At 37.0% G+C, this 26,005-nt stretch overlaps 1 protein-coding gene across 1 annotated transcript in view; it reads right to left on the minus strand.

Moving 5' to 3' along the window:
* ADAM23 (ADAM metallopeptidase domain 23) overlaps positions 1–26,005 on the minus strand; it is a 131,408-nt gene that overhangs the window by 37,600 nt on the left and 67,803 nt on the right. The window contains exons 7-17 of the mRNA XM_031033128.2: positions 24,282–24,358; positions 22,188–22,253; positions 15,065–15,136; positions 12,911–13,074; positions 11,919–12,003; positions 10,878–10,968; positions 8,462–8,510; positions 6,189–6,288; positions 2,870–2,941; positions 2,051–2,140; positions 702–782 (exon numbers count right to left, since the gene is read on the minus strand). Coding sequence (XP_030888988.2) covers positions 702–782; positions 2,051–2,140; positions 2,870–2,941; positions 6,189–6,288; positions 8,462–8,510; positions 10,878–10,968; positions 11,919–12,003; positions 12,911–13,074; positions 15,065–15,136; positions 22,188–22,253; positions 24,282–24,358 — 947 coding nt within the window. The remainder of the gene's footprint in view (positions 1–701; positions 783–2,050; positions 2,141–2,869; positions 2,942–6,188; positions 6,289–8,461; positions 8,511–10,877; positions 10,969–11,918; positions 12,004–12,910; positions 13,075–15,064; positions 15,137–22,187; positions 22,254–24,281; positions 24,359–26,005) is intronic.

Genomic DNA, 26,005 nt, shown 5'->3' on the forward strand with positions numbered 1-26,005 from the left:
ATCCCAATATTTATAGCAGTGCTTGGCATACAGCAGGTGCTCAGCAAATGCCCATTTGAATGAAAAATGAAGACTTAAAATAATGTGATATAAATTTTTAAAACATAAAAATTGTATAAAAAAGGAATCCTGGTAGGCAGCATTCATTATGTTATGGTAATTTTTAATGTGAAGAAGACCACACCAAAGCATATGGGGCATGATGCTAGGACAATGTAAGTGGGGGAGAGTTGGAGACAGAACCGAGAGAGGTGGACACCTGCTCCCGATCCCTCTTCAATCAGAGCAATGTTCCTTGTTCTCTGCTATGGTGGGCATCCTACCAATTTTTTCTTAGAAGAAAGGGCTTGGTGGCTTAAAAATGTTTGCAAACAGTACATTAATTCTTCATCAGTGTGAATATACTATTTTAGATGTGGGGACGGAAAGAAAAATCAATTTGCTGGGTAGAAACCATATAAAGGGAACTAATTAGGAAGGGGAAATTTGGAAGAAAAAAGAGATCTAGGTCCAGGAAACACAATAAATGTTCCTAAAATAAAGGCATAGTGGAGATCTAGAAATTACTGGAAAACAAAGTAAAACAAAACAAAAAACAAAGAAACCAAATCATATTCACACATGTAGCCCAATTGAAAGCTTTCCAATGTGTACAATATTTGCAAGTAAAATGTATTATTTAAAAACTCAGTTTGTCATACCTGGCCAGAGTCTCCAGTACAATATTCAGTAATATCACACGCATTCACAGCATCCCGACATTCATACCCTCGTGGCTGAAACTGCAAATCAAAATTCAATATTAGGAGCTAGTGTTAATTAGTATTTCAAATAGCTAGCATTGTTATATTCACCAATAATTCAGGCACTCTCTCATAACCATTACCAAACTCTTTATGAATTAGCAAGATAGTTGCAGAATAGAGACAAGGCCCAGATACCACTCTCTGTAGTAAATATGAATCATTAACCAAGGCATTAAATGTTCAGATTTCAAAACCCACGGTTTCAGAGTATTACTTTTGGAAAACAAGGTAATGGCAATTATGTAAAGAAGATAGAGTAGTATGGTTTAAAACAAAAGAGCAAATCACTAAAATACAAACATTTAAGATCTCTCTGAAGATTGAGTATACACACCCAACCTTCACTAATTGAACCTATTAGCTTGGATCTTAATCTTGCTTTTAGCTAAATATATACAATCAAATTTCAGTGAATTCATATGAACTCCTTTCAGTGACACCAATCACACTGAGGGGGTGGGTAAAAGATGAAGGAAAAAGACCACTGATGTCAAGCAATCTAGAATCTGGTGGGGAACATAAGGCAACTAAGCTAGTATCTTAAAATACCATAATGCTTAATACCTCTTTGTATTGAATAAAATAATAAAATCATGTAACCTTATGGTTATAAGGAATATTAGAGGTTTAGTAAATGAGAAAAAGGAAGATTTAAAAAATGACTTTTCAAAAATTGACTGGAGATTCTACAGAGGGAAATGAACTGTGTCCATACACACATAAGCTGTATATATACACATATAAATATACACACATAGATTACCTCTTTATCCAGCTTTCTTGCCTCTATAGGGGATTTTAAACCCAAGCATAAAAAATGTGAGCACTAGGTTTTAGGTTCATGGTCCAAAATAAATGTACATATACATAGTAATAAATTTAAAGAAAAATATTATAAGTAGGTCATATTATTAAAAAGACCACAGAAATTGTCCCTCTTCTATTCAACCATTTAATGTGGTTCTCATCTGCATTAGCAGGACAACTCTCAATGTTTATTTTGGAAGGAGTATACGTATATTTTCTTAAGGAGGCATTGAAAGATAGGATAGTTGATAGTGCATCATAGTAAAGGTAAATGCTTTGACCCACAGAATTTAGGTAGCTTTGTTGATTCTACAAAATTGCGAGGCACATGGTCAATCAACAAATGTGTGGCAAGCTCTACAAATACTCTGTGTACACATTGAGAGATGTAGCTAACATGTCGATGAAAAGGAAGGCGAAAGTGTCAGTTGACTCACGAGACATGAGGTATTGTTACAGCACGGCCCATCGCTGCAGTGGGCCCCGTTGGAGAGAGAGCATTTCTTACAGCACAATCCGTAGCATTCCTAGAGGAAACACTTCACGTGAGTAAGTGAGAAAGCTTATAGGCTGGTCATTCAACCCTCTCTCCACATGTGACTTATAATCCACACGAGGAGACTTATACAATAACAAGCAAATATTTCAGTAAATAATCACTTTAAACAATGATAAAATTCCTTCCTGCCATATTTTCCAGCAAAGTATGATCTTCTGTGAGAGGGCTTCTCTACCAAAAAGTAAGCTTATTTCTTAGCAAGCTGCTCATCTTCAGTTAGTTCCAATACGTTCTTAAGACTCTTATCTAGTTTCGGATTTTTAAAAATATTTTATTTTTAAGTAATCTCTACACCCAACATGGGGCTTGAACTCACAATCCCAAGATCAAGAGTCACGTGCTCTACTGACCGAGCCAGGCAGGGGCCCCAAGACTCTAACTAGTTTTATAAAGACAAAAATAATACATACCATGGAAAGACTATTTCATGATTTGGTAAAATTTGAATGGGATGAATATGAGCTATGAATTTTTAAGAGGTAGGAGATTTGATTAGAAGAACCCATTAGGTTTTTTTCAAACAAGGCCATAAGGACATGATTAATTCTAACATGTCTGAGCTGAGATTAAGCATTGATGAGAGAGATGAGAAAGAAAGGCAGTAAGACCACAGAGAAGGACCCTGTAGGCTTCTCACTATTCTTGTTTGCTCTGGGGAGGAACCGTGTTGAAGGTAGGAAAGATCTCTTATACCTACCACGTGTAAACCACAGTCACATTCCTCTCCAGCCTCCACATATCCATTTCCACATTCTGTGGGCTCAAATAGCTAAAAGAGATTAGGAAGAGAAAGGAAAAACATTTTAATTTATCACAGAAAATCAACACACCAATAGGGCCACATACATGGTCCTATAATCCGCTACCATGTGAAATTCTTCTGTGATCTGTTGTTAATGGCATCTTACAAATGATGTCTTTGTGGGTAACACTGTTCACTTATTAATAACACTTCTAAAAACCATATTCCAAATGGGGTACTATTTCTTGGAGGATTCTCTGGAGGTGGGCTCCAGAGATGACCTCTACCATTAGAATTACTTATTAATGGAAATAAGCTGTCAAAAGGAATAGATTATTTATCATATTTGCTAATGGAGCTAAGATGCAATGCTAAGACTCACAGATATCTAATTTACTGACTTATCTCCAGGCAGCTGAGAAAACACAAAAACTGTCAAAAAGATAAAAATGTTTCAGTCACAGCCAAATGTAACAAATACAATCAAGGAAATGCAAATAAGCGTAGAAAAGGTCCTGCTGGAAATCCATGCCCATCATTCGCATTGAAAAGAAATCTGCACTGTCTAAAGCATATTAAATAAACGTGCAGACATATGTACGGATGTACAGAAATCTCTCAGTCATTTCTGGAGCAATGGAAGAGTCAGATTTCTAGAATAATCCACTCTACTAGTGCTATGAACTTGCTTGCCAGACAAACTATATTGCAACCAATTGTGGAGGCAGCTGAGTGTTTATGAGAAATATTTCTATTTTCCCTTAGCTGGGGCAAGATCTCCCTATGCATGCCCATCATTCTTGGATGAAGACTGGAACAGCACATTCCAACCCAAATGCTCAGAGACAGGAATATGAGAGGGTAAGAGAGACTCCTCCTCCAGCGACCCCAAGGAAGGGTTGCCTTCCACCGAGTCCATCTGAGAAAGACCCGATTCTCCTTCCACTTCCAGTAAGGAAAAACTCTTATTCAAAGCAAGAAAGTTTTCCAGCATATTTGGGTGAGACTCCACCATAGGAAAGTCCAATAAGTGAAATCAACAGTCCTGATCTCTGTGGTATTTTATCAGCAGGCAGGAGAAAATGGAAATGGGAAGCTCAGACTGGAACATGGCTAGCACTTTCCTATCAGGCCTCACATGGAACCAGCTGCTAGATCTCACTCTTAGGAGCCTTCTTCCATCCAGCGACAGGTGGAAAACATAGCAGGTGGGAAAGGTCCCACAGCGCAGAAAAGAGGCATGCAGATAATGTGGAATATAACATGTAAACTATGAATGCATACATTCATTGACTAAAAGCACTTGGGGAAAAAAAAGTCAATTCTTTGATACATACATACAAACTATTCCACTAGAATCCATAGAGGCTTTTAAAGAAAAATCATTCTGCCATGTAGGTTAAAAAAAATCCATATTTACTAACTTTTAAAATTGAGGATATATCGTTATATTCATTTAGTTTCCAAGTTATCAGAATAATTTTCTTCCTACTCACAGGCAATTACAGAAATCTAATGATGGATCCTTCCACACACACTAGAAACCTTAGGACTCAGTGTTGTGCTCTCAGGCACAATGCTTCTAATTGGCTGGTGAGATGCAAGGCAGGTGAAATGAGTCATGTATACTCCAATTCATAAATGTCAGCAGCTTATGTCAATCATTACTACTCATTACCCCCACTTTGAACACTTCGAAGTTTTCAGCTTCCTGTTGCACTGAGATCAATGTCATGAAAGGCAGGCGGCTGGATTTAATGGTGCAAGGTCACTTTAAAATTCCCGTTTCTTTTTCTGCAGACTCACTGAGATTTTATACAGATGTCAGGCATCCAACTACCATCCCCTGACTACAGGGGTATCACTTAATTATGAGGCTAGGAGTAAATTATTCTGTCAGTTATCCACATTAGTCACTGATTTTTTTTCTGAAGGTTAACATGATTTCACTGCTCTCTCAATTCATAGAGCATTAAACATTTTGTACAGCAAATGGACTACATTTGACTTATGAAGTAGTATTTTCAAAAGAAATATGAGATGTGCAATGTTAGAGTTTCTATACCACCTGCTAATTAGCAGCAATCCTGTCTTTTTGTCTGTTGACGATTCATTTCCAAATATGCTACTAGAGGTCCACGGTCCCTTACGCAAAAGCTTTGTAGCCAGTGAGTTTGAAAATTCTGGCTTTGCTAGATTTTAGAAAAGTATGATACATTTACCATGTTCTATGTAATAGCCCTAAGGGGCCTGGTGCACACCCTATAATCAAAAACATTTCTATTTCTGCAGTAATACTTATGAATATTTACACTATGAGGGGTAATAAAGGTTTTCAGTCCAAGATAAGTTTTACTGCCTGACGTGTTTTCTGCAAACTCATAAAAAAGACTTCCAATTCTCAGAGCTTTTTGAGTTAAGGAATTATGGATAAGGATTGTGACAATGTATATATGAATCCTGATGAAATGCCAGTCGACACCATGGACCTACCCACATAAAGAGACTATATAATAAATAATAAATACATAAATGTATTTATGAGATCTATAAATACTTTGGGCTATTTTTTGGCTAGCTGATATTAGTAATGCTTCCTGTCTAGGAGAATAGACCACTTAAAAAGGAAAAAAAAAAAAAAAGCCAGGAAACTAGTTATACTCTTAGAGAGAATATCAATGGAAAATGGATTTTTCTCAGAGGAACAGGTTAAAGCAATGTATCTTAATCTAAACCACAATCTCTAAGCAGCAGGATGAAAATCCTAACATGTAAACTTCAAATATATTTTGAAATGTTTGTTTCTTTGTTTGCAGAACAAAGTGGGAGGGCTACAGCTAGCACTGAAAAATCAGAGATTCAAAGCAGCAAAACTATAGTTTTATCATTCATTTAAACAGGACCAGACTTCAACATGATAATGGCTTTTATGACTAAATATTAATCTGATTGACAAATCCCCTCCTCCCCAAAAAGACCTGTTTTCCAAGACAAGTATCTGACATTTGGCAGTGTTCCGTTGTAAAAAGATATGTCTTTTTGCATCTCATTTTATTAAGTCACGGAGCTACTTTTCAACATTTCACAAAGAGTAAAATGCAAGAATGGCGTTTAAGTCTTTTCCCATAAGAGATTTGTGACTGGATTCTGACCAGATCTGAGTTGTACATGATTTCAGACGCTAGTGCTTTCATGAATGTTATGTACATTAAACAAATGTCTTAGAAGCAAAAAAAAAAATTAAAGAAATAATTACACTTTCTGAGTTACTAACCTTTGTTGGCCTGTTGAAAAGACAGGCTCCACCCCCTCTCTGTAAAAAGTCTCTATATTCCAAAATGCTGCACTTTGAGAACTTTCGGGAATGGGACACCCTGAGAAAATAAAGAATCAATTATGTAAATAATTTACCAAAAGCAGGCATCAGAGAAGAAAATTAAAACCCTTGGATTAGAACAACAGGTTCACTCTGGATCTAGATGATTCCACACAGGTTATGACAAGGCATTTATGTTCAAATTGCCAAATAAGTATGTGTGGTAGAATTTGTAAAAATAGATAGTCAAAGAAAACCACATATTGGGGCCAGGTTATAACCTCCTCAGCAACCAAGCCCTTCCGTGCCTGGGCCTGGAAGAGTTTTGGAAAGCTTATCACAAAACTTCTCCACCTAAGCTATATTTTAAAGTGTGGTCATTTTTGTTTGCTCTCAGTAAAGGCAAGCATTTTTTGCCTCTGTCCTGAATAAAAGATGCAAAGGAACCTACTAGATTTTACTTTGGAGGAAAGAATTGTGAGGGTCAATCTATTAAAGATTATATAATGTGGACTTCAGCAACACCAATGAGGCAAACAAGGAAATCAAGGAAAGAGAAGTATTATACTATATATATATACACATACTATATATACATACATATACACATACATGTATATAAATGAATATATATACACATATATGTATATATGTTTTTAGCACATATACACTCGGTAAAAACAGAATTAGGGTAAGCTCCTTCTGAATTAGAATTAGATAATAGCTTTTTAGGCTCAACCTGAAATATATTCATGACTTAGGAATATGATATGAGCCTCTTTGTGATTTAACTAATCCAATTACTATCTCTATGTCAGTACCTGGGGAGATATTATACACACGGTCAAAGTTAAACTGAATCATACACACTGATTCCTTGGGCGTATTTGTTATAGTACTTGATTTGAGAGCGACAGGCCATGGATTCTAGGATGTAATCCTAAAGTTTCTTGTACCCTGATGCATGAAGGTAGTATATGGAAGTAGGAAAAGTTTTTGCCATTGTTGACAGTGATCTCTTAAAGGAACTATGTAGAAATGTATACTTGAGAAAATATATATATATTAGCTTTAAATAGTTTTATTCTATCCTCTGGGTGGCCAGTCCAAAAATCCATTTAGAAATTGGGAGTTTAGAAGACAGAAGGTGCCTCCCTATAGAAGCAATATTATAAATGGTGTTACCTTCCTATAGTAGTCCGCAAAAATGCTGTTTAAGCCATAATGTTACTAAACTATGGTAGAACAGTAAGGGGAGCATGAAAGTCTACAGTTTCAGGTTTAAACTACATTTCTAGAAACATGTTCTAAAGCAGCAGGTAGAATGGTTGACTCTCTCTGCAATCCCTCATGATCACACTCCTCTTTTCCACCAGGAGCAGGACTCCTGGTGGGAGCGTAAAGAAGGGACTCTGTACAAGGAGGTCAGAGCCTCTGGCCACTGCGGCTCCTCAGGAGACGGAGAGGACCAGAAACAGGCAATGTATTGAGTAGATCTCTGGCATGCGCAGAAGAAACAGGAGAGATGCTGGGTGAGACAACCTCTTACGTCTAGTAGGAGTAGGCTCTAGCTTAGGGAGCCTTGGGTCAATGGCTCCCACAGGGGCAGGGGCTGGGGGATGGCGGGGGGCAATGTTTCCAGGCCTTGGTTCACAGACACCAATGGCAGCTCCGGGGCAGTGACTCTAGTTCTCCAAGTATCCTCACAAGAAGAGAAGAGATAGGTGAGAAAATGTTCAAATGTCTATCAAGAGATGATATCTAATTTAGACACAATAAATCTGTCTTAATTAAAAAAAAACTATATGGATTATATAAGCAGTATAGTACAATTTTTACTAGAGCAAACATATCTATTTGCGAGTTCCTTAAAATATAAATTGATGACAAAATGGACTTTCACTGACTGCTCCAGGCAGACAACCAGCTCTTAGTCTAAGTGCACTAAAAAATTAATGTATCTACTAAACTTAGAAGCATTTAATAATGGGCTTCTTTTAAAGGTTAATAGAAATAGAAGTTGTTACTATATTTTGCTCTTATCAACATTATAAAAAATTAAAATATAAGGTGAATCAGTCCTTTCATTTTTAAAATATCAGGTAATTAATGATTGGATTTATACTGAGTGCTGAGCCTAAAAGATCAGTACCTGAGAGACAGTATATCTAATTATACGCAGCAATGTCAGTGAAAGGCAGATATCAAAGGCACGTATAATGAAAATTTACCCTGTTTCCTCCATGATGCAGCCACCCCAGGATTCTGTGCAGTCACATTCTAGTCCAATGAAATAACAAGAAGCAACAGAAGAAAAGAAAAACAACAAAAGTCACGTCTTTAATTTGCATTGCAACTCTTGAGATAATTCCTTATTCCCAATTCCATGTCATGTAGATACAGAATGTGAAGTCTCACCAAACAAAATCTATTTCCATTCAATCAATATTTCTTTATATCCTTTCCAGAAGGACAGGTTGTTTCCTGAGACAACAGCTGGTGAGAAATAAAACTGTCACTCTCTTCATTTTTGTAACTCAGAAAACTCAATTGAGTTCCCAGTTCCAATGTTTAATGAAAAGTAGCCTGGTCTGGAAGTGAAAAGCCTGAGTCCTAGGCCAAGTTCTACCTGAAAGGCAAGTCCTGCAGGCAAGTGACTTAGTATTTCTTGGGTCTCAGTGTTTCCACCTTGAAAATGGAGAACAGCCTCTCTGCCTGTCTCCCAGAGTGGTTCGGGGGCTCACACGAGATGAGCGGTGATGCTCTATTGCACACGTCATGAGGCATCACTGAAGCCTGCCCAACAGAGCACACTGGAATTTATAGGACAGAATTCCATTTGCTAGATTCAAAGCGAGGTTTGGCCAGAGACTTGAAGAACACTACACTCAAAGGTTTAGGAAAAGAGAGCATTCCAAAATAAAAGTGTAAGTCACTGAAATTAAACAACAATCACAAACTCAACCTAGATGCCAGAGACTGACATATTGATATTACGATGGGCTGTTCTTTTCATTTATTTTTTCCCATTCTCTTTTCTATCATAGACAGACATATTTTTAAAGAAAGACTTCCAAATGGATTTTTTAAAAGCCAAAGTTCAGAACTAAAGAACTATCTTCCTAAACAAACAATTCACAAAGGAATAAAACATTTTAGGAAGGAACCACTCCGGGCATCGGTCCTGAACCCCTACTTCTCACCCCACCCCCTCACCCAACTCCATAACATCTCTCAGCTGACCCCAGCGCTGGCCTCTTCCAGGCCCCAGGGTTCTCAAACAAGGTCATAAACCTGGTCCCACTCCTTTCTGATACTAAGGCCATCCATCCCAGCTGATGAAACCCAAAACACCTCCTTTAACGTATACTATGCGTTTCCTTGGGAAAGCAAATACTCTGAGCAAGATATTAATAAACGAAAGTTTGTGGATATTTGCTAAATGCCACCAGACTTAATATACCCATCAAGTGATAACTTAATACACCCATAAAGGGAATTGAGAAGCTCCTGGATACATATTTTGTTTCAAGTTTCCATAACACTATGCATTAATGACAATTATTTGATAGTTGTCAAAAAGGTAGAAAATGTAGGATAATGTTACAGTAGTTTTTTGTCCTTTTCTTCCTCGGGAGCTGAGGTGGGCAGGGAGACCTTTACTATTGGCATCTGGTATTTTCACAGAGGGGAGCAGACTTCCACTTAAGAGAACAATTTGAGGGAATACCTCGGTCTTTCTTTCCACAAGATCCCATTATGATTTCTGTGGGTCCTTGGCACTTTTGCCTGATGCCACAAGAAATGTATTAGAAATTGCATTTTACTACTTTGTTGGTCTAAAGAGGAATATAATCCAGGTTGGATTTTATCCTGATTTTTAAAGAAACTGAAATTTTTCATGGACTCCTAAAACCACTGTGGGCTTTGCGTACTTCGCCCCTGGAAGTCAGCCCTGTGCTTCCACCTTCCCCTCCTCTGAGTAACGAAGAGAGTGACGCCAGCAGTCACTGGCTGCATTTTTCCCACTGAGTGGGGCCTGTGGTCCTGTTTGGACTCCCTCTTGGCACTGCTGGCCCACGAGAGGGTTATCCCCTACCACCCGTTCCCAGGCTTAAAGGGCCCTTAGGGCAGGGCTACCTGTAGGGGAGGCTTCTTCCTGAGCCTTTCTGATGGAACCATGTGGGTGAGTTCAGTTAGAGGAAGGTAGGTGGGGAAGTTTAATTAGAGTGGGAGCTCCTTTTTGACACTAGATCTAAGCCATTTCCTGGTCCAGCTGTACTATTATTGACCCCCAGTGGAACTTTATTGACACCTAGTGTCTACACTCCACTGCTTAGAACCCAGAGGGTGAATATTCACCCCCTCCCTTGAACCCCAACACTCTGCGATGTGAGAAAGAGCTGCTCCTCTTCTGAGAAAATGGGTGCGATTTTTATGAATTTTGAAGGGGAACTCCCTACAACCCGAACAGATTAAGAATTACCTTAAGTTGCTCATTCGATCGTCTTTTTTAAGAGGAAGCAGGTATACTACAATTAAACTCTCACGACTTAGGAATGAGAAATATTTATTTATTATTGACTGGACATGCATTATACAGACAGAATGGCACATGAAAGCGAGTAAGAAGGTCAATGTACATACTTGGCTTTCTGCTAGAAGGTTCCCATTGGATTCCAAGGTTTTGAGCCAGGCTCTGCGATAATACTTGTGCCACTGCCATTGGAAGACCATACTGTTTTTCAGAGTTGAAAGTGTGTGGGAGACATTTGAGAGAGTGCACAAAGCTAGTTATTATTTCTTAATCATCACCACATATCATCTCAGTTCCCTAAGTAGAGCCTCACAAGCATCAAAGGAGGGCATATACTCCTTCTCACTTCTTCCTTGCAACTGGGCCCAAGAAGCAGAAAGCCTCTCTTCCTATGTGGCATCTCTCCGAACGTGATGCTCTCACATGGAAACATAAAATACAAGCCATAAAAGGCTATGCCCTGATTCAACTCATACCAAACCAAGAATGAATTCAACTTACTACAAATATGCCAAGAGAGGTCTCGACTGAATGACGGCTATTGGGATAAGCTGGTATAATATATTCTGGCATGGATCAGGATTTAGATATAGTTGGTTCGGCTTTTTGGGTGCTGTTGCCAACAGGCGTAAGGATTTCCTTGATATAAATGAAGGTACTGGAATCCAAACAATGAGACTAAGGAAATATTTGTTTCAATGAATTCTACAGAGATATGGGTAGAAGGCACAAAGATGAAAAATTTACATAGGGAGAAAACAAAGATACTGATTAAATATAATCATAAACTCTTTGATTTAAATGAGTTAAACCTAACATGCATAGGAGAGCATGATAGCTTAAAGTTATCGGGAAAGGAATAATAAGTTTATAAAAACTTATCCATAGAGGTGAAAAAAATCTCTGGACCACTCTTTGGCATGCATTTGCCTGATAAACATGAAAAACCATCATTATGAAATGAAGCAACACTTCCTTTCTAACACCAAAGACCACTTTGGGTTCCACTTACTAATGAAAATCACTCATACCTTATTCTTATGTCATTGTCATTTTAAACAAGCCTGAGAGGGATGGAAACTAGGCCACAGGGAAGAAAGAGGTCAGATGCAAAGATAAAGCTCTACTTTAGGAAAATTGATCAAATTTACCTCATTCACACCAACTCCCCTTGTGCGAGAACAGACACCTCCGAAGTAACTGAGACTGCTTCTCTTATAGTGGAATGTCATACGCCTAAAGACAAAGGAAGTGTATCAGGAAACCAACACAGTGACCATCATACACACTCTCCCAAGACACACCTACTCCCTCTTCTACAGTGAACACCCCAAACTCATTCTTCCTCAAGAAATCAAAAACTACATTTTAAATACCTTTAGATTTATGTTGTCATAAATACCTTTAAATTTATGTTGTGTGAAGCAATGTCAGTTGAACAAACATTAATCGAGCACCTACTAAGCACTGACCGATTATTATAAATTATTATACATTGCTGATTATAGACTGAGAGAAAAAGAAGTAAAGAGCTAAGGCGAGAGGCAAGGAAAGAGGAATCTGGTGGGTCTGATTCCAGGACAGAACCTTGGAGGACTGTCTGAAAACAGCTTTGCCATGAATGAAAAAAGGAAACCACCTATTATATTGAAAGACCATATGGTCATCCTTTTCCTCAATGATAAAGTCTCAATTTTATTCAATGGTTCACCTCAAAAGACTGTATTTCCTGGCCTCTCTTGCAACCCTCTCTATGTGTGGCATGTGATTAAGAGCCAGGAAATGATTTGTTGGTAAAATGGATATGTGAAAGCTTTCAGGAAATCTGCTTTAAAGGAGCTAACTCAGCTGGAAGGAGGGCTCTTTTGAACTCCTCCATGACTATATTCCTGGTGCCTAATAAAGGCTGATGCACCAGCAGCCACCTTGAATCATGAGTTGACCTGGAGGATGGAAAGCATGAAAGTAAGAACGTGCTCTGAAGGTAAATCTTATGACCATGGAACCACCGTCCCAGCACCAGACAACTTACCTCCCTGCTACTTACATAACCAGAAAGAAGAATCAATTCAAGATCAGTACACTGACATATAACTTAACAGATACAATAAGGGCATAAAGATCAAAGACCGCAGGTACATACGAGATGAGGTGCACAGCATCAGCATGCTGTTTGATATGCTGCCGGTATTTGGAGAACTCATGGAGCATCTGCACAGGGTTGGTGGTGATGTCAATATGATCCTTCTCAGTCCAGGTCTCTACAGCCACCAGGACAACCCTGGTATTGAGCTGCTCCTTGTAAATCTGAGGGTATACAACAGGACAGGTGCAGGAGGAAAACACTGGGTCAAACATGCACAATCAGTGATTCAGAGTCAGTGGAAGGACAGAAGGGGAGGTGAGAGGAGAACATGAGGTCACAATTAGCTCATCATAAAGAATCTTCTTTCCTTTCTCATTTCCAAGAACAGAAATAAAGAAAGAAAGAACAATCACACAATTCAGCCTCTCCTACAAGATTATTTTAATCCCAAATCAGCACATTTATTGGTCAGGCATCTCACTAGGGGATGGACAGTAGGGATGTCAAGATTCTAAAGTCTGGACATAAATTCATAACAGCGTTCAGTAAAATCACTCTCCCAAAGAGTGGCTGGAGCCTGACCTACTGGCTCATAGTGCAGTACGACCAGTCAGCCCGGCAGGATTGAAACAGATCACTAAGTCCTTGGACCAGCGCCCAACAACATGGCTTACTTGTCCTTGGAGGCCCAGCGCCATGACACGTAAAAGAACAGTGGGAGGGAATCCTAGATCTGGGCCAAAAGAGGGAAAAACAGATTCATATCACCCACTTCCCCCTCACCATAGGGTGGCCTCACTCCCAATATTTAAACTGTATCTTTCTCGACTTTTGGCCCAGATGCTAAACAATTCACACAATTAAGCAATTTCAAAGATGGCTATCATTTTGTCCTATTTTCAAGCTAATTAAGAAAATAATGGGTGATCTCTGAACACACTGAAGAAAAGGAATATCATCATGCCTAAATCAACCCGAAGCTATAATGATTTTACAAAAAGCGAGTTAAATGTAATGTCTTTTAAAGATTAGTTAGCCAGCTTCAGAACCCAATTCCACTTTGCAAGATGTCGTTCTATTCAATCATGGTAGAATGACCAACACAGAGATGCTACCAAGTCAACAGCTTTGGCAACTTCTCTTTTCCATATTCACTTATAGTCTTCTTCTGAGAAGACTGCTGACAAGAGCTGAAATTACAGATTAATAAACCAGGTGTAAACTGGCTTTCAGAATTTCAATCCTAACTCTACATGGCTCACTATGACCATCCACCTGTATTATACCGTTACTCAGCTGTGCCTACAGGTATATGTTGTGAGTATTTACGTGATGAAAGGTTTGGGGACTGTTTCAAAGGCAGTTCTTTGGAGGAAATAAGTATCATTTAGACAGTTGGCAATTCATAAAAAGTTTTTTTTTTCCCAGTTAAGAGGGAACATACCATAAATATCAGATAAAAATAGATTTAACTGAACAAAATAGCACTTTACATTAGAAAACAAAGTAGTATGCTATATTTAATCTATGACTAGCCAAACTGAACTATTTATTGGAGCATAACAAATAATATTCACATCTATGTAATTCTACCTAAATCAGGAAAAAGGAAGAAAATCTTAAACATTATTCTCTGTAACTTACAAAATGAGAGGGGAAAAAATATCAATATGAATGATTTATAGAGCTAGAAGTCTTTGTAAGGAGATATATATCTTACTGTTTCAAATTAATTTTATTTGGGGGACTGCACTTAATTCTGTCATCTAGAAATAGAATCTGAAGCATTCACTACTAAGAAAATAAATGTGAGTTCTTAAAAAAAAAAAAATACTCCACCTCAATCAATTAGCTCTCTTGCAATATATTTAAGACAATAAGCTCAACTGGTCATCATTAACAAAGTCTCATTTGCCAAGTGTAATTTACACTCTTTTTAGCAGTTAATTTTCTCTAGTGTTTTTGTCCCTCTAGGCTGGGTGACAAAGAGGTCTAGACATCACTTAGAAGCAACACTAATGCATCTTTGGCATACCGAGAATGACCCAACTGCCCCCAAAACTTTGATAACACTACTTTTCGTGGAAGCAGACCATATATGTTTATCAGGCAAATATATGGAAATTTCTTAGCCAGATGAGCTTAAGGATGGTGTTTTTTATAAACCATCCCGTCTTGGGAAAATAGGTTCAAGAAAACTGGGATACTTACAGAATCCACAAGGTTGACCACGGACTTTGCGAAGTTATTGGTGTGTGCATGAGAAGAGCGATATTTCTTATACTGGGGGGGAAGGATAAACCAGTTACTGCCAAATCATAATTTAATGGCAAATTTCAAACTTCAGTAAAAGCAGACACTTCACAGCAATAGTACAAATAGGGATTAAAAATAGACAATTCTGCTTGCACCATGTTGGATATAGTGGTGTTTTTTTGATTCTCTATTAGGCAGCAAAACTCCATCTAAAACACCTGTACCAGTTCCAAGTATGGAGAGAACCTATAGAAATCTGTGTGAGAAGCTTTACACCCGAGAAATGAGTAGTTCATTCAGTCTTAATGTCTACAAATGCAATCTTCTTGTGTTCACTGAAACAACCATTACAGTTTACGAAGGGCTTAGCCAAGAAATTTAGTCCCAACTGGACACCCTTCTCCCTTTAAACTCAAGACCAGACACTGACCAAGAAAATTTCTTAGGCAGCACTTTAGATACTGGCCATGATATAGAACGCATTTTTTATACATTTTAGTATATTCTTTCAGAAGAATGCCTCCTCCAAACGAAGCCTTGGCTTTTGACTGTTCCAAGTCAGAACAAAGGAGGGACAAGAAGTAAAAATGAAGTGCGTGGATAGTTTAAGATTGTTTATGGTTATTTATGATTATTTAAGAAAATAAATAAAAATAAATTAATAGAGTAATTCCACAACAACATCTGGAGGGCTACAGTTTTAGCAAAGAATACTGCACAGTATGTCTTTGAGAGGACATTTGAAAACTGGAGTCTACCACAGGGGGATCACACTCTCTACTGAGGAAAAAGGAAAACATACTCAAAACTACTGAATCAGATTTGCACCATATATCTTTAAAATCTGTCTTTAGTAACATATCTTTCATAAAGATTAAAAACGGTTCTACTCTGGAAATCCATGAAATTCTTTTTTTTTTTCCTTCTCTGCCCACTTTCATACTATAAATTTGTCAGGCTCTCTTCATTTCATTCTCTCTCTACCCCGGTACTACGTTTTTTTTTAAACAAAGAATATATGTCTTCATGCTTACATACCTGGTATTTATTTTTTATGCTACTTCATACAATGACAACCCATGACAAATGTGCAATAAATCAGTACTGTGTTATTGGTAGCATTCACTAATTTATTACCATTTTGCATTTATAACACTTACTATGATGTGAATGTTTATATCCCCCCAAATTCATATGTTGAAATCCTAACTCCCAAAATGATGGTATTAGGAGGTGGGGCCTTTGGGAGATGCTTTGGTCATGAGGCAGAAGGCTAATGAATGGGATTAGTGCCTCAAAGGAAGCTCCAGAGAGCTCCCTTGCCCCTTGCACCAGAGGAAGTGGGGACAGAGCGAGGTGCTGCCTATGAATCGGGAAGCAGGTCCTCACCACCTGCTGGCACCATGATCTTGGGCTTCTCAGCCCCTAGAACGGTGAGAAATAAATTTCTGTTATTCATAAGCCACCCAGTCTGCGGTGTTTTGTTAGATCAGCCTGAATGGACTTGGACTCAGAATGGACTCAGACTTGATGTTACTGCTGTCACCGTGCATCACAATCTGACCCAAACTGTCTCCATGTGTTCTTTAAGAGTAAACATCAATCTGTGCATGTAACTGGGCCAAAAACATCATATTGATCTAAGAATCTTAACGCACTTTAACAGGGTTTTCAAACCTGGCATAAAGAAGTTGCTGTAAATAGCTAAGCATTTTAAGTTGTCCAGCAAATTCCACACGCTAAAAAATTTCAAAGATATTTTTTAAAGTAAAAGCAAAAGCCTCAGCATTAAGTTCCTTTGGGGTGATGACAATATTAAAAGTCTTGACATTAAGAAGCACATATTACAAAAAGAAATGAAAAATATTAACTGACACCTATTCTAAGGCAGTGGTGTTATATACCTATGACAATTAACTTTATTTTGCTTCTGAACATTAATTTGTCCATTTTGGAGACTTCTTTTTGTAGTATAATGATCATGCGAAAATATGAGATACAAGTTAAAAAATTAATGAAGTCTTTTTTGATGTTGCGATGTTTTTCACTTATTTCATATTTTTAATTTCCATGTCTCTGATTTCCTTTATAGAAAGCTCCATCTGCTGTGGGGTAAGTGAATTAGAAAGGGTCAAGCATGGAAGCAAGAGTCCAGGTAAAAGATAATGAAGGCTGGACATCTGCAGAGAGAAGTGGGTGGACACACTATGAAGGTAGGGTTCCCAGGACTTGCTGATGTATAGGATGTGGAAGGTGAGGAAAGAGAAGAATAAAGGATGACTGCCAGGTCTTGAATTTGAATAGCTGGGAGAATAGAGGTGACATTTAAAATAATGAGAAAGACTAGGTGAAGAGAAGCTTAGGACTAAGGGATCAAGAGTGCTGATTTAGAAATGTTAGAGATGCCTATTCAGTACTGAAGCTGGCATGCAAGTAGACAGTTGATACATAAGTATGGACTCAGGAGGCTAGAGGCATAAAGTAGAGAGCGATAAATTTAAAGTCATGATATATATTTTTTAAGATTTTATTTATTTATTTTGAGGGGAGAGGGGCAGAGGCCAAGGGAAAGAGAAAATCTCCATCCGACTCCCTGCTGAGCTTGGAGCCCAATGTGGGGCTCGATCTCACGACCCTGAGATCATGACCTGAGCTGAAACCAAGAGTTGGATGCTTAACTGACTGAGACACCCAGGCATCCCTAAAGTCATGATATTATTTAAAGATTGAGACTGGAAGTGTTCACATTGGCAAGAGTTATAGAGAGAAAAGAGAGCCCAAAACCAAGCTATGAGCACGCCCATAACCCTAGAGGCCAGATGCAAAAGACTAAGAAGGAAGGCCAGTAAAGTGGGAGAGCTGTTGTGTCAACAGAAGCCAAAAGATGAAGAAAATGTTTCACATAGGAGAGCATAATCAACCGTGTCCACTGCGGCAGCACGAAAGAGTGAGAGAGCACGAAAGAGGACAGCTAGGGTACCCATGAGATTTGTTCACTTGAAGTTCCACTTAATTGAGCAGCTAAGATTTACCAGGATCTATAAGTGTTCTCCTACAACAAATATTTGCTCCTCAAACTCTATGAGGTGGGTTTTATTAGACCATTTTAGAAATGTGGACAGTGAGGTTCAGAGAGGACAAAGAACTTATCCAAGGTCACACAGCTGGAATTCAATGCCTACTCTGGGTTGAGATAGGAGATAAACTTTTCCAGCTAACAATTCTGATAAAATAGTTAATGTATATTCCCAAGAAATCACAGTCCTTGATGAGAACTCGTAATTTGTTAATGTGCCCATAAAGTATAGTGGTTTTTAAATAGGGATCAAATTGAGATTTAAATTGAAAAATATTTGAGCGATAACACAGTTGCACTCGGACTTGTACGTATGGATACAGCAAAAATGTAAGCAAAACTTTTTTCGTGCACTTTAAAATATTTCAACCAATTTTCTATTAGAATAAGGCTTTTCATATTTATATTTAGCTCAAGTGGCTCAAAGAAATGTTTGCAGACCCTTATCAAGGCTATAACTGGCTTACGAATTAGCTTCCACCAGCTAGCTACCAAGATGCTTTCTACAAAATTGAGGGATTTTCCTTTCCTAATTGAAAGCCACCAATAACATGATGCTTGTTCAAAATAAGGTGTCTGCCTTTTTTCAGGAAGCCAATATTAGGTTACTCTGAATTAAAGAGATTAGCTTGAATGTGAATGTAGGCAAAATGTTTCTATTTCCTGCATGAATGAGGAATAATTTTGCATACAAAGAAAAATGTGCAATCTCCATTTATGATAAAACTTACTTTCACATTTTGTGATCACTGAAAATAATTTACATTTAAAGTGCCAAATTTATTTTTCCTTCCTGAACAATTACAACCCTTAAATAAATTTGCTTTTTGAAAAAAATTAAAATTAGAGCTTGATTTTCAATCTTAGGGTGACAGTTATCAAAACAACTGTGTTGCCTCATCTAGCACAAAGATTGTATGATGATGAGTCATTTCAAGGATGATCATTCTAAAAGCCAACAGTAAAACTCCAGATATTAAAAAAACAGATGTTAATTATTCTAGTTCAGTTTTACCTTCAAAATGTGAATTTCAGGACTCTGACCCATGTTCTGATTTACTACTTCTTTGTGGCAATCAAATTCAAAAACAATCTTCATTTTCTTCATTTCATATAAAGCACACCTTAAAAAAACTTTTTTCTCACCTCTCAAAAGAAAAAAAATCCTTATAAAATGACACACTTATGTGGGACTAGGATGTAACCTGGTCTCAAAGCAAAAGGAATATTCTGTCCTATTAGCCCAGATGTAATGTTTATTTAAATAGTAGAAATCACTTAGGTAATTTCTTTCTACTTTAGGTATTATTACTACTCAAAAATAAAGCTTTCTTTTTATTTAATTTCTTACTATGTATTCCTTCCAAGTTTATCAGTGAAAATTACAGTTCTTTTATTCTAGTTTCAAAGATAGATGAACATATCATGACTAGTTCTCTCTCAATTTTAATAACAATAATAATAAAATAATTACCAAGGTTTACCATTAACAAATTTGCTAGGATAGAGAAGGTAACTTTATCACAGAATATTTGGTATAAAGTGCAGAAAATTTCCATATATGAAAATGATATTTTAAATGGGAGGGTGCTGTTTTATAGTCATAAGATAAAGACAAGATTATTTAAATGCTTCCATTTAAAAGGATTAAAATATAAATTCAAAGTATATAATATTTTTTAAAAATTAATGTTTCCTATTTATACAGTTACTGATACCTACTCTGATTGATGACAGTTTTAGAGTATGGTGGAACAGGAGATGTGGAGATCAAAGTCATGGGTTGGAGAAGGGTTCTCTTCATTCCCAGCTCTCTGTGAAGGTACTTTGTGAATTTAGAGGCATTGACCGTATCACAGTTATTCCTTCCACTACTTTAAAAGTATTTGCATAATGTATATTAGAGAAAGCGGAAGTGTCTAACGCCATAGTTTCATGCCACAACGCTAAGGACTGAGAAGTACCTACAAAAAATTTCAATGTCCCAATCAACAAAAATAGTTCAGATGAAAAATTATCTTGGGGTTTCAAGCAAATGTCCTTCTGAAACTCTTAGTTTAGCCTTCATTATCTAAAATGGCTGTCTACACATTTGGTTTTCTTTCTGACCAGAGAGGACCTCTCCTCTGCTTCTTCTAACATATATCAAGCAATACATTTAAAAGCTACTGGTAAATAAAATAAATCTGCATATATAATTAACAGGTATTCCACTGAATAATACTCAACATAACTGAACCAGTACTTGGCAATTAGTAAAAAAAAGTCTGCTAATGTAGAGAATCAAATAAAAGTTTAAAAATAAATTAAGTCACCATATTTTTTTTTAAAAGATTTTATTTATTTATTTGACAGAGAGAGACACAGCAAGAGAGGGAACACAAGCAGGGGGAGTGGGAGAAGGAGAAGCAGGCTTTCCCGCGGAGCAGGGAGCCCGATGTGGGGTTCGATCCCAGGACCGTGGGATCATGACCTGAGCCGAAGGCAGACGTTTAACGACTGAGCCACCCAGGCGCCCCTAAGTCACCATATTTTTAAATTTATGGTTTCAAGGCCTTTTCTCGAGTAAAGTCTACTAATAGAATTTCACACTGTCATTTTACCCTATCGTCTACTAATCTAATTTGGCCTCCTTAAAGTAAAACAAGGACTTAATGATATATGCAAAGCAATCTGAATTTTTGTTGCAATCTTTTACAAGTTTGTCACCCATACCTGACTTTTAAGTATTTCTTAAAATAGTCTCATCTTTCCAGAAATATAACTCAGTTTTCATAAAAACAACTATTCTTTGTCTTGGTTTATACAATTTCTTAAATTAAATTATATAGTTACAACAAGAAGTACAACGAGCCTACACAGTCTGGGAGGTGCAGCAAAGGGTGCTGGAGCCAGCTCCCAACAGTTCACAAGAGCGAACTGGATGCAACTTTTCCCAGCTCCTCATTTAGTGAGCTCACTCCAGTAGCTTGAAATGAGCCATGATGGGAGTATTTACATCACAGGTATCAGTAACCATTATAAATCAAGGCTTTTTTTCCCAGAGAGCTAGATGTTAAATATTTAAGCATACCCCAAGTGTTGGTTATACTTGCAAACACCCTACTGGACAAGACTCTTTAGAAAGCTCTAGGCTTCAGCCAACCTGTTTTACAAGGGACACGATTAAGTAAAACATGGTTAAGAAAGTTTCTACTCGGGGTGCCTGGGTGGCTCAGTCACTTAAGCATCTGCCTTCAGCTCTGGTCATGATCCCCGGTGTCCTGGGATCCAGCCCTTAGTAGGGCTCCCTGCTAAGCAGGGAGCCTGCTTCTTCCTCTCCTTCTGCCCCTCTCCCTGGCTCATGCTTGCTTTCTCTCTCTCAAATAAATAAATGAAACCTTTTAAAAAAAAAAAAGTTTCCACTCTATTTTCAAGAACAGCCAGTGGAGGCAATAATTATTTTCCATGTCTTTTAAATGTTATTGAGATGACACATTAAATCACACTGTACTTTGACATAAGTAGCACAATATTACTCATCTTTCCAAAATTTAAAGAAGATAAATCATCAAAGATTGTCTCTTTGGATATGCCTTTATTATACATCTTCACTTCCTATAATTACATTTGCCACAAGTCATAATAATTAGTAAGAAAAAAATGTTCTCAGAACAAAGACATGGAATAAAATTAGAAAGTAGTGGCCAAATACATAGAAGAAGAAAAGTAGAGGATAAGAATTTTAAATGAAGGTATGTAAAAGATGTCAAACAAATAGTTCAATCCATTCACCATAACCACTAAATATTCATCTATTTATTAGAGTTGTGAAAATTCTATAAAGCCCAGTGTTTCCAAACACCATGAAATAAATCAAGTCATTCAATAGTTCCAAAGAAATAAAACATCTAAATATATTGGCCCTAGTAAGTAACAAATAATGATTCAATATACAGTGAAATGTATTCTTTCTTAAGCAAGCTGCCAGGCCTAAAACTCACTGATTCTTTATATTCTTACCGTTTTGTGATCATTAACAATCATAAGTTCCAAATATTTCATTTCTTCAAACACACCGCGAGATGGCTGTGGAAAATAAAAATATAGTCAGAATGGTGGTGGATATATCTCTGATGCTGACTATTAACTTATAGATTGACTTTGAATTTTTCAAAAAGAACGCTTTGCTGCCTACTTTATAAAAAAACACCCTGGAACAAACTTGCTAAGCAAAATCGAAGACAGCGACTGTAAAGTGTGGATAAACATTCAAGTATTCAGAAAAGAACTGTATTTAATTATCATTAAAATAGGGGCACCTGGTGGCTCAGTTGTTAAGCGCCTGCCTTCAGCTCAGATCATGATCCCAAGGTCCTGGGATCGAGCCCCGCATTGGACTCCCTGTTCAGCAGGAAGTCTGCTTCCCCCTCTCCCATTCCCACTGCTTGTGTTCCCTCTCTCACTGTCTCTCTGTCAAATAAATAAATAAAATCTTAAAAAAAAAAATACTCATCAAGATAGAGAAAAGCCTGTGGTATTTTTTTTTAAGATTTTTTTTAAGTAATCTCTACTCCCAATATGGGGCTCGAACTCATGACTCCAAGATCAAGAGTCACATGCTCCACCAACTGAGTCAGCCAGGCACCCCCAGCCCACGTTATTTTTATATGATTTTCATATGTAAAAATATCCTAGAGAAAAGTGTACAGTATAATTCTGCTAAAATAAATAAATCTCAATTTCTTTGGCATTAAAATGTGGTAAAAAAGATTCTTATCTACTTAAAACTTCAAAGGAAATCTACTTAAAGCTCATTTAATAAGAACAGCACAGTACATGTGGAAAACAGCTATCAATATAGTCAAAAGAAACATTAACTCACTGGAGTGAAATTTTAATAATAATGTACTAAATCTTAACCACACAACTTCTCAAAGGAACAAACATTGATAATTACTATTTTCTAAATGCTTCTAAATTTTGATTATTCCTAATTTTAAGAGCAAGGGCTAAGCATTTTAATTATCATTTGGACTTTCTTTTTTCGTAGTTGAAAACCAACAACGATGACTCTTTTTTTCTTTATGTACAAGGTCACTGATCAGTTTATATTTGATAGGGGTGGACTGTAGTGAAATGTCAGTAGCCTATATAAAACTTATTATTACCAACCACATCTTCAAGAGTGAGAAAAAAAAACTCTAAGTAAAAAAACAAAATTTGTATCTATAATCACCATAACATGAAGACAGGCTCATAAAAGAGAGGATGATTTAACCTGAAACTAAGTTTCTGATGACTGGTGGTCTAATTTTTTCACAAAAAAATACATTCAGCAAAACATTATCTAAAATGTGCAATTTTCAGTATAATTACTCATTAAGTTATCTAGTAAATTACCATGTAATCTATATGCTGTGGAATTAATTCTCAGTTACATAGCATTCACCATGTAATTACGAAACAGTCCCCATCATTACAGCTTTCTAATCTATTATGAAAAAGACTAGGAACATAATTTCAGTTACAAAGCTCCTATACATTTATCAATACATGGGAGCTATCCTACAGTTGTTGATTATATAATTACATGATTCTTATTTGGTAACTGTCATGATACCAATGGTCAAATAGATCCTCAAGAAAACATATCCAGCTTCAAATTTTGGTACAACAGAGCTTTCAATTTGAAAGAGCTACAAATAGCCAAATTTCAAAACCTAATACTACCCCTTACTTTTTTGGTGAACAAAAATGCTTCATAATGTTATATAAGCCATATAAAAAAAAGTCTGCTGTACTTTTAATAGAAAAAATGCACTGTACTTTTCATAAGAAAATGCTTTGAAAATGAAGCTAAAATAATACATTCCTTATATGCCATCAGGGTTCATAGGACACTGTAACCAGTTTACATCAAATAGAAAAAGCTGAATAAAAAGCAATATGCCTGTAAGACGCAAACCATAGGAAGAGTTTGGTTTGTTGTTTTGGTTTGTGAAAGGATGTTACCCAAATCTCAACTGCTTTAGATAGACTCAGATACTATGTGATTTCAGGCACACAGTTTAACTGAACGAAGCGGCCCCACCTATGGTTCAACGCCACACTCACATTCACTGCTCTCTTCCTTCTCCTTTTCAACCATTGCAATTCAGACAGAAAGGGCCACTGGTCTCTGCTTTCCATACCTGTGTAAAAGAAAAGGGAATGCAAAAGTTTATACTTGACTGCAGTTCAATGGGAGTATGTTTTTAAAATATGTGAAAGTACTAAAACTAAAGCAGGAAGAAATAGAAAATTTGAACAGACCAGTTACCAGCATTGAAATTTAATCAGAAATCAAAAAACTCCCCCAAAATAAAAGTCCAGGACCAGATGGCTTCTCAGGCGAATTCTACCAAACATTTAAAGACGAGGTAATACCTATTCTTCTCAAACTATTTAAAAAAAAAAATAGAATCGGAAGGAAAACTTCCAAATTCATTCTATGAGGCCAGTATCACCCTGATTCTAAAATCAAATAAAGACACCACAACAAGAGAACTACAGACCAACATTCCTGATGAACATAGATGCAAAAATCCCCAACTAAAATATTAGCAAACTGAATCCAATGATACCTAAAAAAAAAAAATCATACACCACAATCAAGTGGGATTTCTTTCCAGGACACCAATGTGGTTCAATATTCACAAAACAATCAACATGATATACCACATCAATAAGAGAAAAGATAAAAACCATATGATCACTTCAATAGATGCAGAAAAAGCATTAGACAAAGTACAACATCCACTCATGATAAAAGCCCTCTGCAAAGTAGGGCTAAAGGGAACATACTTCAATATAATAAAAGCCTTATATGAAAAACCCACAGCCAACATCATACTCAAGAGGGAAACACTGAGAACTTCTCCCCTAAGGTCAGGAACAAGACAAGGATGTCCACTCTCACCACTTTTATTCAATAGAGTACTGCAAGTCCTGGCCACAGCAATCAGACAACAAAAAAGAAATAAAAGGCATCCATCTTGGTAGGGAAGCAGGAAAATTCTCACTATCTGCAGATGACATGATACTGTATAGAGAAAACCTGAAAGACTCCACCAAAAAACTACTAGAACTGACAAATGAATTCAGTAAAGTCACAGGATACAAAATCAATGTACAGGAATCTGTTGCATTTCTATACACTAATAATGAAGCAGCAGAAAGTGAAATTAAGAAAATAATCCCATTTACAATTGCACCAAAAACAATAAAATATCTAGGAATAAATTTAACCAAAGAGGTGAAAGACCTGTACTCTGAAAACTATAAAACACTGATGGAAGAAATTGAAGATAACACAAAGAAATGGAAAGACAATCCACGCTCGTGGACTGGAAGAACATCTATTGTTAAAATGTCTACACTACCCAAAGTAATCTACAGATTTACTGCAATCCCTATCAAAATACCAAAGCATTTCCATAGAACTAGAAACAACCAACCCTAAAATTTGTATGGAGCCACAAAAGACCTCAAATAGCCAAAGCAATCCTGAAAAAGAAAAACAAAACTCAAGGTATCACAATTCCAGACTTCAAGTTATATTACAAAGCGGTAGTGATTAAAACAGTATGTTACTGGCATAAAAACAGACACACAGATCAACGGAATAGAATAGAAAACCCAGAAATAAACCCACAATTATAAGGTGAATTAATCTTCAACAAAAGAGGAATGAATATAAAATGGAAAAAGACAATCTCTTCAACAACAGCTTCGTGCAAAAGAATGAACCTGGATCACTTTCTTGCACCACACACAAAAATAAACTCAAAATGGATTAA

Source organism: Leptonychotes weddellii, chromosome 3 (genome assembly GCF_054177405.1).
Source record: "Leptonychotes weddellii isolate Sample4059 chromosome 3, ASM5417740v2, whole genome shotgun sequence".
Taxonomy (NCBI): Eukaryota; Metazoa; Chordata; class Mammalia; order Carnivora; family Phocidae; genus Leptonychotes; species Leptonychotes weddellii.